The 16,719-nt window shown below is 37.7% G+C and overlaps 1 protein-coding gene across 3 annotated transcripts in view; it reads left to right on the top strand.

Moving 5' to 3' along the window:
• LOC133576500 (exostosin-1) overlaps positions 1–16,719 on the top strand; it is a 331,236-nt gene that overhangs the window by 264,909 nt on the left and 49,608 nt on the right. For all 3 annotated transcript variants that reach the window (XM_061929781.1, XM_061929780.1, XM_061929779.1), the window contains one exon: positions 15,281–15,413. In XM_061929781.1, the coding sequence (XP_061785765.1) occupies positions 15,281–15,413 (133 nt within the window). The remainder of the gene's footprint in view (positions 1–15,280; positions 15,414–16,719) is intronic.

The following is a 16,719-nucleotide window of genomic DNA, read 5'->3' as shown; positions in this document are numbered from 1 at the left end:
TACAAAACAGCGCCAGGGGGTTGTAAATTCAAAGTAACCAAAATAGAATGCAATATATATATATATATATATATATATATATATATATATATATATATATATAATAAACAAAGTGCAAAGCCATAGGCTCACTCAATCTCAGTAAATAACTTAAAATTGGAACACAGCATTGTTTTCACAGCTTTTTGGTTGTTAGAGGTAAAGAGTGTTTTAATGTAGAGTTCTAAATCTTTTTTAAAGGCACAAAAAACAGGTCGGGTATTGAGAAACTTACATTTATGAATATAAAACTTATAGTCTATAGTATAATGAGGTTGCAAAGGTAAAATTAATTTTCAAATTTGTTTTCATACAATGTAAATCCAAATAGCACATCTTTAAAACAAAGCACAACTTTGTCATGAATATTGTCCAGGATGAAGCGACAGATGCCCTGCCAGAGGGATCGAGTGCTTTCACAAGTCCAACATTTTTCTCCCATCTCTAATCGTAGTGTGCGATGCTGCAAATTAGTGTTGTACGCCAAGAGGGGGGACATATCAAGTCTGGCAATGGAAAAGGTGCTTTCCAAATACAGTTAGTTATATACACATTACTAAAAAAAATACTGCCCTATTAATTTTCAGAAGCACTTTTTGTGAAATCTGGGTAATCTGGACACTATGGGTTCTATAATGGGCCACAAGGAGAACCATGCAGCATCCTTTGCAGTGGACATTTGTGTTTTGCATAATGTTGTAACTCTGGAAAAAGAAAAATACATGAATCAGATATCCATTGCAGAGGATGCTGGTTCTCAGGAAAATACAATTTTGAGTCTACTGCAAAAAGATGACAATTTAGGCTTTCCCATTTAAAACAACGTATATCATGTATGGCCTCTTAAGTTAAAGTTAAAGTACCAATGATTGTCACACACACACTAGGTGTGGTGAAATGTGTCCTCTGCATTTTACCCATCCCCTTGTTCACCCCCTGGGAGGTGAGGGGAGCTGTGAGCAGCAGCGGTGCCGCACCCGGGAATCATTTTTGGTGAGTTAACCCCCAATTCCAACCTTTGTATCTTTCATTTTGACAGAACCAGATAACTGCACTGAATTTGCACACCAGTATCACAATGTATTTTATTTTTCTATTTATTCTATTTTATTTATAATCTATTCCTATTAACCTATATATTTACAACCTACTCTGTTTACATCCTTATTATTATGTACATGCTAATGTTCTTGTGGTATGCATTGGGCTAAATCTGGGTACAAACTCTGGTGCAACCTAATGTGTTTCATGTGTGCTGGTATGACAATAAAGTTCCTTTAATAAATAATACATAACAAGTAATGCTTTCTTGATTCGTGACATTGTAAACGGTTAGCTCATGCTCACTATGCAAACTATTTTGCTAAACAAAATTAAAGAAAACATTTAAAACAAATTTTATCTCTGCCATTGCTACTTTTTGACTTCTCGTCCAACTTGGACCACTGCAGAGTGTGAAAGGCTGCACAAAAAAAGCACAAGTCTTATTCGACGGCCCTCCAGCCAGAGAGGCTCAAGTCAAAGTTTGCGTGGGCGCATGCGGCCGCTCCAGAGACAAGAAAGCTCCAGGCCGGCTTGTTGGGCGACTTTGAATGCTGAAAATGTCAGGGAGGAACTCACTTTCGCGTTGTTGTGTGCATCCATGCCTCGGGGACTCGTTTTTTTTGTTTTTTTTTACGCTCGCGAGCATGCAATGAGACAAAAACAGAGTGTGATATTCAGTTTTAATATAATTTATTGCCATAAACACCATGGCTTCAACCACAGTTGATTCAAAGCATAATTACCAATTATCACCCCCAGTGGCAGAACAAGTCAGAGCTGGGCCGGGGGCCGGTTCCATGACGTGCCCCCTAACCCTAATAATAAAGCTCATCCTAACATAATTTTACAACATACGCATGCCTTTCCGGGGTTGCCAGCAACAAGCTTTAACCAGATTTTGAAAAGTTAACCAGCCAGCATGAGCCCGTTCACAGGATGTAGAAGAATTATTAAATGGGATCTGAATTTGTTTTATTTATTTTGCCAATCAGTCACAATCCTTATGTAAGACAAGAACACATATGGTTTTCTTTTTTTTATGCATGCTAAGTCCTAAATAAACATTAGCAAATTCCCAAGTATCCTAATTCTAACAATGGAATCAATTGGAGTCCATCTGTTCCACCCCAAGGCCTATTATATAAGAATTGAGTAATAATTTTTACCCATAAGTCATTTTTTAATGTTATCTCTTTAAAACATGTTGTAAAAATGTATATGCTCTGAAAATGTGCCTTATAATAGACACTAGGGTTGTACGGTATACGGTATTAATCTAGTACCGCGATACTAATGAATCATATTCGGTACGATACCGCCTCTAAAAAAGTACTGGTCCCGCATCCCCCCACGCCCCGTCGTCACGTCGTGTCATTGCTGGTTGTACAAGCAGACGAGCATGTTCGGCAGCGCACAATCACAGAGTACTTACAAGCAGACACAGTGTGTACACAGAAAACGGATGCATTTTGGCTTAAAAACTGACGATAAAGGTGAAGTTATAACACTGAAACGCCCTCAAGAAGAGGTGCTTTAAGACATGGCTAGCTAGCTAGCGGCTAACGTCTATCCGCCGTCGACAGTGTTTTAGCTACTTCAAAATCACTAATCCTCGCCTCCATGGTGACAAATGAAGTAAGTTTCTTACAAGTATCATCCCTGCAGGACGAGAAATAGCTAAACATGTTTCACTACACACAGTAGCTCACCGGCATCAAAATGTAAACAAACGCCATTGGTGGATCTACACCTGACATCCATTGTAGTAATACCAATACAATAGCGTATCTAGTCGATACTACTATGATTACGTCTATATTTTTTCTTATTTCGTTTTTTTTAAAATTCATATTATGTTTATAAACTCAGGAAATATGTCCCTGCATGAGGACTTTGAATATGAGCAATGTGTGATCCTGTAACGACATGGTATCGGATTGATACCCAAATTTGTGGTATCATCCAAAACTAATCTAAAGCATCCAAACAACAGAAGAATAAATGATTATTACATTTTAACAGAAGTGTAGATAGAACATGTTAAAAGAGAAAGTAAGCAGATATTAACAGTAAATGAACAAGTAGATTAATAATTAATTTTCTACCGCTTGTTCTTAATAACTTTGACAAAATAATAGAATGATAAATGACACAATATGTTACTGCATATGTCAGCAGCGAAATTAGGAGCCTTTGTTCGTTTACTTACTACTAAAAGACAAGTTGTCTTGTATGTTCACTATTTTATTTAAGGACAAACTTGCAATAAAAAACATATGTTTAATGTACCGTAAGATTTTTTTGTTAAAATAAAGCCAATAATGCCATTTTTTGTGGTCCCCTTTATTCAGAAAAGTACCGAAAGGTACCAAAAAAGTAATAATTTTGGTACCGATACCGCTACCAAAATATTAGTATCAGCCGGGACAACACTAATAGCCACAAACTAAAGGATAACAGTTTTTAAATCAGGATACAATTTAAAAATGTGTTAAAAGGCTTCATGGAATAATACATCAACATAATGCTAGGAATTCAAATGATACATGTGTTTGGAGATGGATGACTGATTTAAACATTTTAGAAAAAAAGACACCTCATAGAATGATATTTGCATCTTTTAGATGCATTAAAAATAAGCTGAGTCATCTTGAATAGGTCATATTTTACAACCCCGCAGTAATTTAAAATGTGAACAGTAGACATCAAGGTATGTATAAAGTGTCAGGCAGCTAAAGGAACTCTAGTTCATTTACTGTGGGAACGCCATTGAAAAAGAGTTTGGGTTTATTGTCAGAATTGTCCTGGTTGTCCATCCTTGACCACCGTAGGTCACGTGAGGTGCGTCACCAGACCTGCTAATGTTAGCCAAGTTAGCTTACGTGTGTTGAAGTGGAGACGGCTGAAATTAAGGAGTCGTGTGTGAAACAAACTAAACTTCCTCAACAATATGACATGATGTCACAGTTAAGGACTACACGCCTACAGTCACCAAAAATGGCAGAGTTTGGGCCGCCAGAGCTATTTTATCTTGCCGTATTGAGTATTTCACGCTTTCAGACTGGACCTTACAAGACCTCTTGTGTTGTGTATTGAGCTTCATGTTTTGTCTGCACTGTGTTACACCCAGTGACCACCAGGGGGGAACCAGGTGGGTATATATTGGGTTGAACTTGGGTTCTCAGCAGTGTGTCAATAAACTGTCAAACGGTCCACACCAGCTCCCGCCTCGGCTCTTGTGATTACACTTATAAGGTGAATTAAGAGTATGACTGTAAGTGTTACCGACTTACAGTCAGTATATTATATCTTGTATCCAGCTTGAAAGCCGCAGCCGAAGAAAAGAAACCCCAGTTTATCGATGATGGCAAAGTTATTTTGTTAATTTTCATTTATCGTTCAATTGATTGACTTACAGAGGTGGGTAGAGTAGCCAGAAATTGTACTCAAGTAAGAGTACTGTTACTTTAGAGATTTATTACTCAAGTAAAAGTAAGGAGTAGTCACCCAAATATTTACTTGAGTAAAAGTAAAAAGTATGTTGTGAAAAAACTACTCAAGTACTGAGTAACTGATGAGTAACATACACACTCATATATATATATATATATATATATATATACATATACATTGATATATACAGTATATCATTTATATGTATTTATTTTGCTGTTTTTGTTTACATGTTAAAGGTGTTTTAATGAATATACAATGCATGTTTAACATATAGATTCCTTTCTTTCATGAAGACAAGAATATAAGTTGGTGTATTACCTGATTCTGATGACTTGCATTGATTGTAATCAGACAGTAGTGATGATAATGTCCACGTTTTCAAATGGAGGAGAAGAAAAGTTCCTCCTTTCTGTCTAATACCACATGAAAGTGGTGGGTTTTTGGCATCCTATTTGTCCAGCTTCCATATTCGTTTTTATACACTTTACAAGAAATATATTGGCGTCAAACTCCGTAGCTTGCTAGCTTGTTTGCGCTGGCTTTCGGAGACTCTTGTTTTGAAAGCGCACGCGCGATGGAGCGGCACTTTTATTGTGAAGACAGGAACGTCCTCATGTGCGGTCAGTCTTGAGGCTTTTGACGGGATGTACGGTTGAAATAAAAAAAGTATATTTTTTCCTTCACACTTTTGATTGATTGATTGGAACTTTTATTATTAGATTGCACAGTACAGTACACATTCCGTACAATTGACCACTAAATGGTAACACCCCAATAAGTTTTTCAACTTGTTTAAGTCAGGTCATGTGACCACCTGTCTCTGTTTGATTGGTCCAACGTCACCAGTGACTGCATCTGATTGGTGGAACGAAGTGAAACGTCACCAGTAAGGCAGGCACTTTGAAGGTCTGTCTGACAGACCAAAACAAACAAAGCGTGCATTAATAGATCGATAAAAATTAGTAGCGAGTAGCGAGCTGAATGTAGATAAAAGTAGCGGAGTAAAAGTAACGGAGTAAAAGTAGCGTTCCTTCTCTATAAATATACTTAAGTAAAAGTTAAAGTATGTTGCATTAAAACTACTCTTAGAAGTACAATTTATCCCAAAAGTTACTCAAGTAGATGTAACGGAGTAAATGTAGCGCGTTACTACCCACCTCTGTTGACTTACTACTATCAACTATTTTCAATACCTCATTGAATTTAATGCTTTTAATGCTATGTAAGTCCTAAATTTTCGTAAAAGCCATTTAATGACTTTCAATGCTTTTTAATAAATGATAATGATAAATGGGTTGTACTTGTATAGCGCTTTTCTACCTTCAAGGTACTCAAAGCGCTTTGACACTACTTCCACATTTACCCATTCACACACACATTCACACACTGATGGAGGGAGCTGCCATGCAAGGCGCTAACCAGCACCCATCAGGAGCAAGGGTGAAGTGTCTTGCTCAGGACACAACGGACATGACGAGGTTGGTACTAGGTGGGGATTGAACCAGGGACCCTCGGGTTGCGCACGGCCACTCTCCCACTGCGCCACGCCGTCCCATGCCGGACAGAAACCCTGTTATAGAGTACAGTAATGGTTAGAATTTATTTGCTACCTGAAAATGTGGCTCTTTGATGCTGACAGTATTGGCGCACTTGGCGGGCCTGAATCGCTGCCAACAACCACGTCAGGTTCATCTCAATGAGGACGAAAAAAATATGTGTCCAATTTTTGAAATCTGGCTTTTCCTTGTTCTCTTTTTTCTTTTTCCTTTCACTTTGCTGCTCCACTTTTATGTCGACTATAAGTAATTCCACTTATGTTAACTTTGAGTAAATGCTCACTGTCCATCTCACTTAGCTTGTACTCTCTCTTTACAAGTCACATGGTGGACGGTTGATGGCGATTTTACACAAATTACACTTGAATTCCAACTGGTATATTAGAAATATTGACAATAGTTGTCAGCGATCCACTTGTCAATTATTTGCACTTTGTAAAGTGAAATGTGAGAGCGAAAATAAAGCCAGTTATAACAGCACAACATTTAATTCAATATTCATTATAAAGGATAAAGCTGACGAAGTGCAGTCCACTTCTACAGGTGGGAGTTGGACACATACTTTAGCTAACGACCAAATTCAATGAAATAAGGCAGCAATGTTGCTACAGTACAAACATAGAAAAAAAGGCTGCAGCATGATGGAAATGCATTGCCCCCTTCACATTTCTGACTGCCCCCTCACATGTGCCTGTCTAGAACTGGCCCGGATGCATTTTCAAAATTTGCTTAAGAAAAGACACCATAATTGATGCACAAATGCAATTTATTGGCAGAATGTCTTCTAGGAACATTTGTAAATGTTTTACTTAAATGCATGCCATTTATTTGGCCAAAACTTGGTTACTGTTTTATCTAAAGTTCTTCCAGGCTGTATTTTGGTATACAGGTGCAGATAATTGCCTTATTTAAAAGCCAAATGCTCCTGTGTGTTTTGTACCTAAGTTTACATTTTTGGTACCATATTGGGCTTTGTACTTTCAATATTTAATGTTGTGACTTTAAGGAATATTTTTAATTGGTGATTTTTAATACCATTTTATTTATATGCATATCATATGGCACACTACAATCTAAAGAGTTAAGATAAATGTCAAAAGTTCTAAAATACTATAAACAGTGTCTTTATTATTCGGTCAGTTAATATAAATATTTTGACATTAAAGATGTTATCAAACGTACGGTAATAGCGTATAAAATAACGATATGAAAAATAGCGTCTCAGTTACTTTGCTGAGCAACTAGTTATTCTTACAATGAGGTAACTGAGTTACTAACTCAATTACTTTTGTGATAAGTAATTTGTAACTATAACTAATTACTTTTTTAAGGTACGATGACCAACACTGGATATATGTTTCCTAAATATATAAATATATACTGTGTATATTATGTATACAGTGAATCAGGCCATAAAAAATGGCAATATTTTATATATATATATTAAGGCTGAAACGATGCGTCGACGTAGTCGACGTCATCGGTTACGTAAATACGTCGACACCGTTTTTGTGCGTCGACGCGTCGCATATTTACGTCACACTACCGTCATGGCGGAGCGCAAAGCAGACGATGCGAGCGGTGCGAGCGAGGGGAAAAAAGCACGCCAAAAGTCGTCAAAAGTGTGGGAGTATTTCAATAAACGGCCTAATAATGTTGTAGCGGCGAACAGCTGTCTCGTCAGCTGACGCGCGATCTCGCAACCGTGGCTGCTGAGCAACCAGCCAAACCCCACTTAATAAAATTACATTTTATCTTAGAGCACATCCGCATTCCTATTCACCTAGGCAACCCCAGGAAATGTATATAATTGGGCATTATTTCGGCCAGTCGGCTTATATGATCAGAACCGATCAGTTTACGTTCACTTGCAGGTATAACGCGGCGCGCTCCCGTCTCATCTGCTGGTGCGCGAGCCCGGTAATTAGACCGCTGTGTCAAATCAAGGTGTACAAAAGACGCCAGCGCAGAGTGGAAAAAGGTTTAGTTCATTACAGATAACCCAGAGTTGTGCCAAAAGTGTACCAAAACCAAAAGCTGAACGGACAGCCGGTAAGATTGCACTTTAGTTCTCTTTGTGGGTGTGGCGCACCTGTTGCGCTGGTGAGATTGGGGGTGCGGGAGAGTTGTGTGCATGTAGCGTGCTTAGTCTGGAGGCTAAATACACTCGGCGTTTTATGTAACTGTTGTTTAGTGTTGATATTCTTTGCTTAGTTTGATAAATGTTGGAGCAGTTTGCTTCATCAGGAGGGTGAAGTCGCTCAACTTAAAGTGTTGCATTTAACTGTGTTGGATCATTGGCTGCTGGTGAGGGCATTTTTCTATCAGTAGACAGCGTTTAAGATTGAGTGTTTCACTGCTAAATTAATAATATATTTATATTGAATATGGATTATAAATATGTGTCTAAATAGGTGCTTAATTGGTTAGGTATTTATGTATTTGCATATTGGGTTTTCTGCTGCATTAATCTATTGTGTTTCTGGGTTTAAATGTATTTTATATGTATCTTGGTGCATTTATGTTGAGACAATTTATTTAAAATCTGTTTTAACTTAAAGGGAAAAGATGTGTCCATTTTCTTGCACTTGTTTAATGGCTAAGAGTTTGATAGCCTAATTAATAATTGTAAATTATGGGATTGATAATTGATTGATTTTTTACAGCATGTTAATCTTGTGGTGTTTTGTCCTTAAAGGTTCTTCACCTACTAAAGAAGCTAAAGGCTACTAAAGGCTACTAAAGGCTACTGAAGACAGCTAATGACAGCTAAAGAAACTAAAGTCTACTAACACTGCTAAAGACTGCTAAAAAGACTAAAGAAGAAAAAAGAAGCTGTTTCTTGGTTGGAAAAACTGTTGCAAACTAAAGGAAAATAAAAGTAAAAAGTAACTACGGTCTGGTCTTTTGAGTGAAATCCAGAAGCCACATTCAGCATTGGTACATCCCTTCAAGTGTGGGATAAGCACAGCGAAACACTTGACAGTTGTTGTATGCACACTGTGTCGAGCGGAAATGGCCTATCATAGCAGCACAATGGCTATGAAGGAACATTTGAAAAGAAAACACCCGACAGCGTTCTTGCCATCACCATCAACTAGTGAATCGTCTGCATGAGTATACGTTGTCATCATTACACAAAAACATGAATGTGTCATTTGTATCTGCGTTGTAAATTCATAAACTAAAACACCGTTTCGCTCTGAGAGGCGCGTTTGGCGTGCCTGTTCAGTGTTTACAAAGACGCGCTCCTCTTTAATGCTAACGTTAATTAGTTGTGCAAATACCTTTTACAACATTAACAGTTACATATACTATGTACAAACCAACAATTAACTTTCACTTTAATCATACTATCATTGTTGTGTTATTAAGCAAAATAAGCAATACTTTTACTTTTGTTGAAATGTTTACACTGTTACAGAATATTTCATTTTGCACTTTTTTGTATTGGATGTTTATCTTTATTTTTGTACATTTTAAAGCAAAATAAGCAATACTTTTACTTTTGAAATGCTTATACTATTGCAGAATATTAAGATTTGCACTGGATGTTTACTTTTATATTTGCACATTAAAACGCAAATAAGCTACTTTTAATTTTATTGAATGTTAAAAGTTTTAAATGTTTACATTGTTACAGAATATTTTGTCATGTTGTTGTCAATGTTGACTGAGTGGCCATACTTTTTTTTTTGTAAATAAGTCATGCCTTTTGAAAAAACTGGCCTAAATTAATTTTTTCATCTTCATTTTAAATTAAAAAAATAATCGGTAAAAGGAAAAAAAATCTGTAGATTAATCGGGAAAAAAAATCTATAGATTAACCGATTAATCGAAAAAAATAATCTATAGATTAATCGATAGAAAAATAATCGTTAGCTGCAGCCTTAATATATATATATATATATAATATACAGTATATATAATATGTAAATATTACATATATGTTATATTTTATATTGCTACTATGGTAAATTTTTGGTCTGTCATGTCTTTTGATCATGTTTTGTTTAGCTATGTTCTGTTTGGTTTTTGGACTCTCTTTAGTTTCTGTTTACGCTCCTTTGTTTTGTCACCGTGGCGACCCATTAGTTTTCACCGGATTCATTTGGACTCACGCACCTGATTTATTTGGACTCACGCACCTGTTTTTTTCATTCATGAAGAGACTATCTAAGCCTGTCATTTTCTGTTGGTCGTTCTGGCATCATCACTCCATTTGTCATCACTCTGCTCATGCCATAGTTCATGCTGTCATAGTTCATGTTGCACTTTTCTTGCCACGTGAGTTTTTTGTTTATTCGTGTCACAGTAAGTGTTTTTGTTTCTTGCCCATAGTCTGCCTAAGTGCTAGTTTTTGTTTCCTTAGTCAAGTTGTGTCTCCGCCTTGTACGCGCCTTTTGTTTGTTCTTTTCATAGTAATAAATAAAACATGTATTTACCTTCATGCCATGTCCGATCCAGTTCTGTTGCATCTCGGGAAAACAATCCACGCAGGAAACTGCTCCAAAGTCCAAGTCATGACATAGTCTACTTTATACCTTTGGTTTTCGCCCTCTTTTTGTGCCCTTGTGTGCATTATCATTTCCATCCTCACTCTTTCCATCCTTTGTAACTGAGCTGTGTGGAACAATTTCCCTTGTGGGTCAGTAAAGTTTAATGTCGAATGTGTAAGTCTACGTCTAAGTCTGAATAAAAAATGACATAAAAAAAACAAAAAAACGCCAGCAGACACCAAAACACATTAATTGAATTGATTCTAGTCAACTCCGTAAGTAATCCAGCAGCAATGCAATTATAAAATGAAATTGCTGAATAGAAGGTACGTCTAATGTTTTTATTTTTGACCGTCCAAAAATGTTGACAACCACACTTTTCACTTTTGTCCATTGTCTGTGCAGTGCGAGCCATTGTCTGCAGCCGTCAGTTTGCACATCCTTCTGACACGTGCTAAATAAAAGGCCAAATATTGCTTGCAAAACGGTGATGAGTGTTACTAACTCACATTGCACGTGCTGCATAATTATATTTGCATTTTCTCCTCCCAGTATTGTGGCCATTTCGATGATCAGCATATATTTTGCATATTATTGAAGACAGAGACGCAAAATGTATTATTCTGCTCACTTAACAGACGCAATCCACTTTGCACACGTTTAGTAGATCAGCTTTGCGTGTGCTATCAGGTTTACACGTGCTTATGTGCACGCAATCCTTTAGTAAATCAGGCCCTAAGATTCTTGGTCTGGTTTTTTTGTCAGGGTTACAAGTTTTGGAGAGAAAAAAATGGCAGTATTTTGCAAAGCACAAATCGGGAGTAAATAACCAGTTTTCATATGTAAGAAAAAACAGCCTCTCTCATTTCATTCAATCAATCAAAGTTTATCGATATAGCCCTTAATCACAAGTGTCTCAAAGGGCTGCACAAGCCACAACGATATCCTCGGCTCAGATCCCACATCGGGGCAAGAAAAAACTCAACCAAATGGGCATAAAGAGAAACCTCGGAGGGGACCGCAGATGTGGGGACCCCCGACCGGTGCAATGGATGTCGAGTGGATCTAGTTAATAATGTGAGAGTCCAGTCCATATTGGGGCCAGCAGGGGATCATCTTGAATGGAGACAAGTCATTGGTCTGATGTGACGAGGCTAAATTTAACGGGAGCACGTGAAGCTCATGAACCCGGAAAAATCCATATTTAGCGGCAGCATTGTATAAAATGCAGGGTTCAAGGCATGGAGAAAAAAATAGCGGCGTATAGTTCGTAAATTGCAGCCATTTAATTGAATATGTAATTTACAGCATTTGCATTGTATGACTTTATAACACAAAGTATATTGTGTTACATTTGTATTGAACACTACACTCATCAATGTGGTCCATGTTAAGATATCAATGTGATTAAAGTTGAAAAGCGTAATTGTTATACAAAATGTGTTTTTGGAATATACTGTACGTCATCTGTTTTGGAAATAACAGCAACTGTTTGTCAAGTACATAGTTATTCTGACATGTATTCAAAGATAGACAGCAAGAAGGTGTCAGTGACATTAGCCAAGTTGCAGCACTACTATCAGGATGTGAAGTTGACCCATCACAACTCCGACAGCTGCACAGCGCCGGGCAGAATTGAACCAGCCAATGACCCGAATAAGGCAGAGAAATGGGCCGTGGTTGATAACTCTGTGTGTGTGTGTGTGTGTGTGTGTGTGTGTGTGTGTGTGTGTGTGTGTGTAAAGCATAAAGCAGTAAGGGTCCAAATAGAATTTAATTAGTTTTTATGAGCATCACACACCTACTGTGATTGGTCATCTGTATTATTTTCTTCTAAACAGGGTCCATTTTGCTACTTCTAGTTGTTTAAAACAGGCTAAACCGTGCAAAGAATGCTAAAAAACAAATGGTCCGCTTTGTTTCACAGATGACTAAGCAAATCATTATTAGTAAAGGTGTAAGAGTACATGTTTTCGTCTTCCGATTTTTCAGTACGCAATTTTTAGTTCGGTACAGAGACGTAATGAATACTCTTGTGCGAGACATTAATTAGTGTATTAGTGTTAATTAGTGTTAATAAGTGTTTCTTGCTTCATTTGTTTACTCTGCAATCAAATAAAGGTGGACAGATTCGGTGAGTTGGGCTTGCAGGGTTTGATTGATTGATTGATTGAAACTTTTATTAGTAGATTGCACAGTACAGTACAATACATATTCCGTACAATTGACCACTAAATGGTAACACCCCAATACGTTTTTCAACTTCTTTAAGTCGGGGTCCACGTTAATCAATTCATGGTACAAATATATACAAACCCCGTTTCCATTTGAGTTGGGAAATTGTGTTAGATGTAAATATAAACGGAATACAATGATTTGCAAATCCTTTTCAACCCATATTCAATTGAATGCACTACAAAGACAAGATATTTGATGTTCAAACTCATAAACTTTTTTTTTTTTTTTGCAAATAATAATTAACTTAGAATTTCATGGCTGCAACACGTGCCAAAGTAGTTGAGAAAGGGCATGTGTTGCGTATGTGTTACATCACCTTTTCTTTTAACAACACTCAGTAAACGTTTGGGAACCGAGGAGACACATTATTTAAGCTTCTCAGGTGGAATTCTTTCCCATTCTTGCTTGATGTACAGCTTAAGTTGTTCAACAGTCCGGGGGTCTCCGTTGTGGTATTTTAGGCTTCATAATGCGCCACACAGTTTCAATGGGAGACAGGTCTGGACTACAGGCAGGCCAGTCTAGTACCCGCACTCTTTTACTATGAAGCCACGTTGATGTAACACGTGGCTTGGCATTGTCTTGCTGAAATAAGCAGGGGCGTCCATGGTAACGTTGCTTGGATGGCAACATATGTTGTTCCAAAACCTGTATGTACCTTTCAGCATTAATGATGCCTTCACAGACGTATAAGTTACCCATGCCTTGGGCACTAATACACCCCCATACCATCACAGATGCTGGCTTTTCAACTTTGCGCCTATAACAATCCGGATGGTTTGTTTCCTCTTTGGTCCGGAGGACACGACGTCCACAGTTTCCAAAAACAATTTGAAATGTGGACTCGTCAGACCACAGAACACTTTTTCACTTTGTATCAGTCCATCTTAGATGAGCTCAGGCCCAGCGAAGGCGACGGCGTTTCTGGGTGTGGTTGAGAAAGGTTTTTCTTCAACTGTTCAACAATTTGCTCACGTATTTGTTGAACAAAGTGGTGACCCTTGCCCCATCCTTGTTTGTGAATGACTGAGCATTTCATGGAATCTACTTTTATACCCAATCATGGCACCCACCTGTTCCCAATTTGCCTGTTCACCTGTGGGATGTTCCAAATAAGTGTTTGATGAGCATTCCTCAACTTTTATCAGTATTTATTGCCGCCTTTCACAACTTCTTTGTCACGTGTTGCTGGCATCAAATTCTAAAGTTAATGATTATTTGCAACAAAAAAAAATATTTATCAGTTTGAACATCAAATATGTTGTCTTTGAAGCACATTCAACTGAATATGGGTTGAAAATGATTTGCAAATCATTGTATCCCATTTATATTTACATCTAACACAATTTCCCAACTCATATGGAAACGGGGTTTGTAAAATACAAGAAAAGACCAACCTTGTGTGCTTGTTGGAGGACACGATGCAGGACTGCTTGTATTGGAGATTTTAGATGCAGGCCGATATAATCTGATACTTTTTTTTGCTGATTGCAGACCGGTATGAATATTGGATCAGGACACCTTTGGTTTTATGTTTTTTATTTTTTACACCTTCTGCACCGAAAATGAACCAAACCGTGTGTCTTGTACCGAGATACTGTGCTACTTACCGAACCGTGAGGATGCAGCCCATAATTATTGGTACCATTACAAATGTTTGTAGTATTAACCTTTTTGCTCTTTTTTTCAACCTTTGCTGTTTTTCTTACTTTTCTTACTTGTTTGATTGTAGCTTTAAAATGTTCCACAGGTTGATAAAAAACAAGCTGCAGGCCGCAAAAAGACCACACTTCCCCCCTCCCACGCTATTGTATATGAAAAAGCAGAAAGAGGAGGCAATAGGTCAACACACACATTATTAAGCTGCAACATTCTACAAATACTGGTAAAATGTTGTGGACTTTTTAAAAAATAAATGTTTTCGAGTGGGTTGGCGTGCAGAGAGTTAGTACAGATAATCTACAAAACATGGCAATGACTGCGAGCAGGTGAAGGCCGTGTCCTTCTCAAAACCCCCCAAAGACTGTGCGGCTGACATCATCACGCCGCCAACTCCGCTGACCTCTGCTAACATGGCCGACGGACATCGTCAGCTAAACAGCTAATGGACTCCTCATGTTGGGAGCATGGCGCCCCGGGTGAAGGACTTCAATTATCTCGGGCCTGGTTTTGCGTAGCGCTTCTGCTTCCCACGGCGCCGTCTGACAGCTCGAAACACACGGCTGCTTCTCTTTGCCAAATATTAGCGCTTAGCTGGAGAGAGAGCGCAGGCCACCGACCTTGTTTGAGTTTTATGACTCAAGTAGATAAAGAAAATGGTGCAATAAAGCCTCCAAACTGAATGAATTTTGCCGTTAAAAAGCTGAAAAGATGACCCAACTGTCGTCATTTTCTATAACATATTTATGTCAGTGACAGTAAACTTCTCCTTTTTGCCTTCTTCTTCAGATAATCCGCGACCGTGTGGACTCGTACGTGTCCAGGAACCGGCTGATGTGGAACTCGCTGCCCGGTGGTCTCTATGCACTCCCTCAGTACTCCACTGACCTCGCACAGTTCCCCTTTTACTACGCCAGCCTGGGTGAGCAACAACTCCTTTAAAGACTTACACTTAGACTTAGACAAACTTGATCCACAAGGGAAATTTTTCCACACAGTGGCTCAGTTTCAAAGGATGGAAAGGGTAAGGATGGAAAAGATAATGCAGGTATTAAGTAGACTAAAAATGTACCATCGTAGCAAAATAAAATTGAACATATATGCAATATTTACATAAATGGGTTATACTTGTATAGCGCTTTTCTACCTTTAAGGTACTCAAAGCGCTTTGACACTATTTCCACATTCACCCATTCACACACTGATGGCCATGCAAGGTGCTAACCACGACAAGGGTGAAGTGTCTTGCTCAAGGACACACGTCTAGGATGGTAGAAGGGGATTGAACAAGGAACCCTCAGGTTGCTGGCACGGCAACTCTCCCAACCGCGCCACGCCGTCCCCATACATATTATATATACAGTATTAGGGATGTCCAATAATATCTTTAAGGCACACAATAGATGGATGAAACGCTTGTACACGGATACATAATATTTTTATTCGGCCTGTGGTTTTAAAATCAAAAATAAAATAGAATAGAATAGAATAGAATAGAAAGTACTTTATTGATCCCTGGGGGAAATTCGGCCCCACAGTTCGCTCACAATAAACAATAAACACTTAGGTATTTTTTACATGTGAATAACATAAATACATTCTATTATACAGCATTATTCACATGTGAATAACATAAATACAGTCTATTATACAGCATTATTCACATGTGAATAACATAAATACAGTCTATTATACAGCATTATTCACACGTGAATAATATAAATACAGTCTATTATACAGCATTAGTCACACGTGAATAACATAAATACAGTCTATTATACAGCATTATTCACATGGGAATAACATAAATACAGTCTATTATACAGCATTATTCACACGTGAATAATATAAATACAGTCTATTATACAGCATTATTCACACGTGAATAATATAAATACAGTCTATTATACAGCATTATTCACATGTGAATAATATAAATACAGTCTATTCTACATTCAAGTATTTTGTGTACAGTATAAATGATTTAAGAGAGTGCGTTTGCAGCTCAGAACGTCGTAACACGGAATGTCATAAAATAGACTAAGTTTTAATTTTACGTTACATGCACTTTATTACCTTTGACATTGTTTTAGTTTTGCATGAAAAAAAAATTTCAAAAGTACTACAATAATTTAATAAAATATTTGTTTTATTACAACACCATAAAAAGCCCCAAATAGGAGACCGTGCCTAATTCTGTGACCCCGCTCATCCCAAAGCACAAGAGC

This window comes from Nerophis lumbriciformis, linkage group LG34 (assembly GCF_033978685.3).
Source record: "Nerophis lumbriciformis linkage group LG34, RoL_Nlum_v2.1, whole genome shotgun sequence".
Taxonomy (NCBI): Eukaryota; Metazoa; Chordata; class Actinopteri; order Syngnathiformes; family Syngnathidae; genus Nerophis; species Nerophis lumbriciformis.
This window is presented reverse-complemented; position numbering and strand designations above follow the sequence as displayed.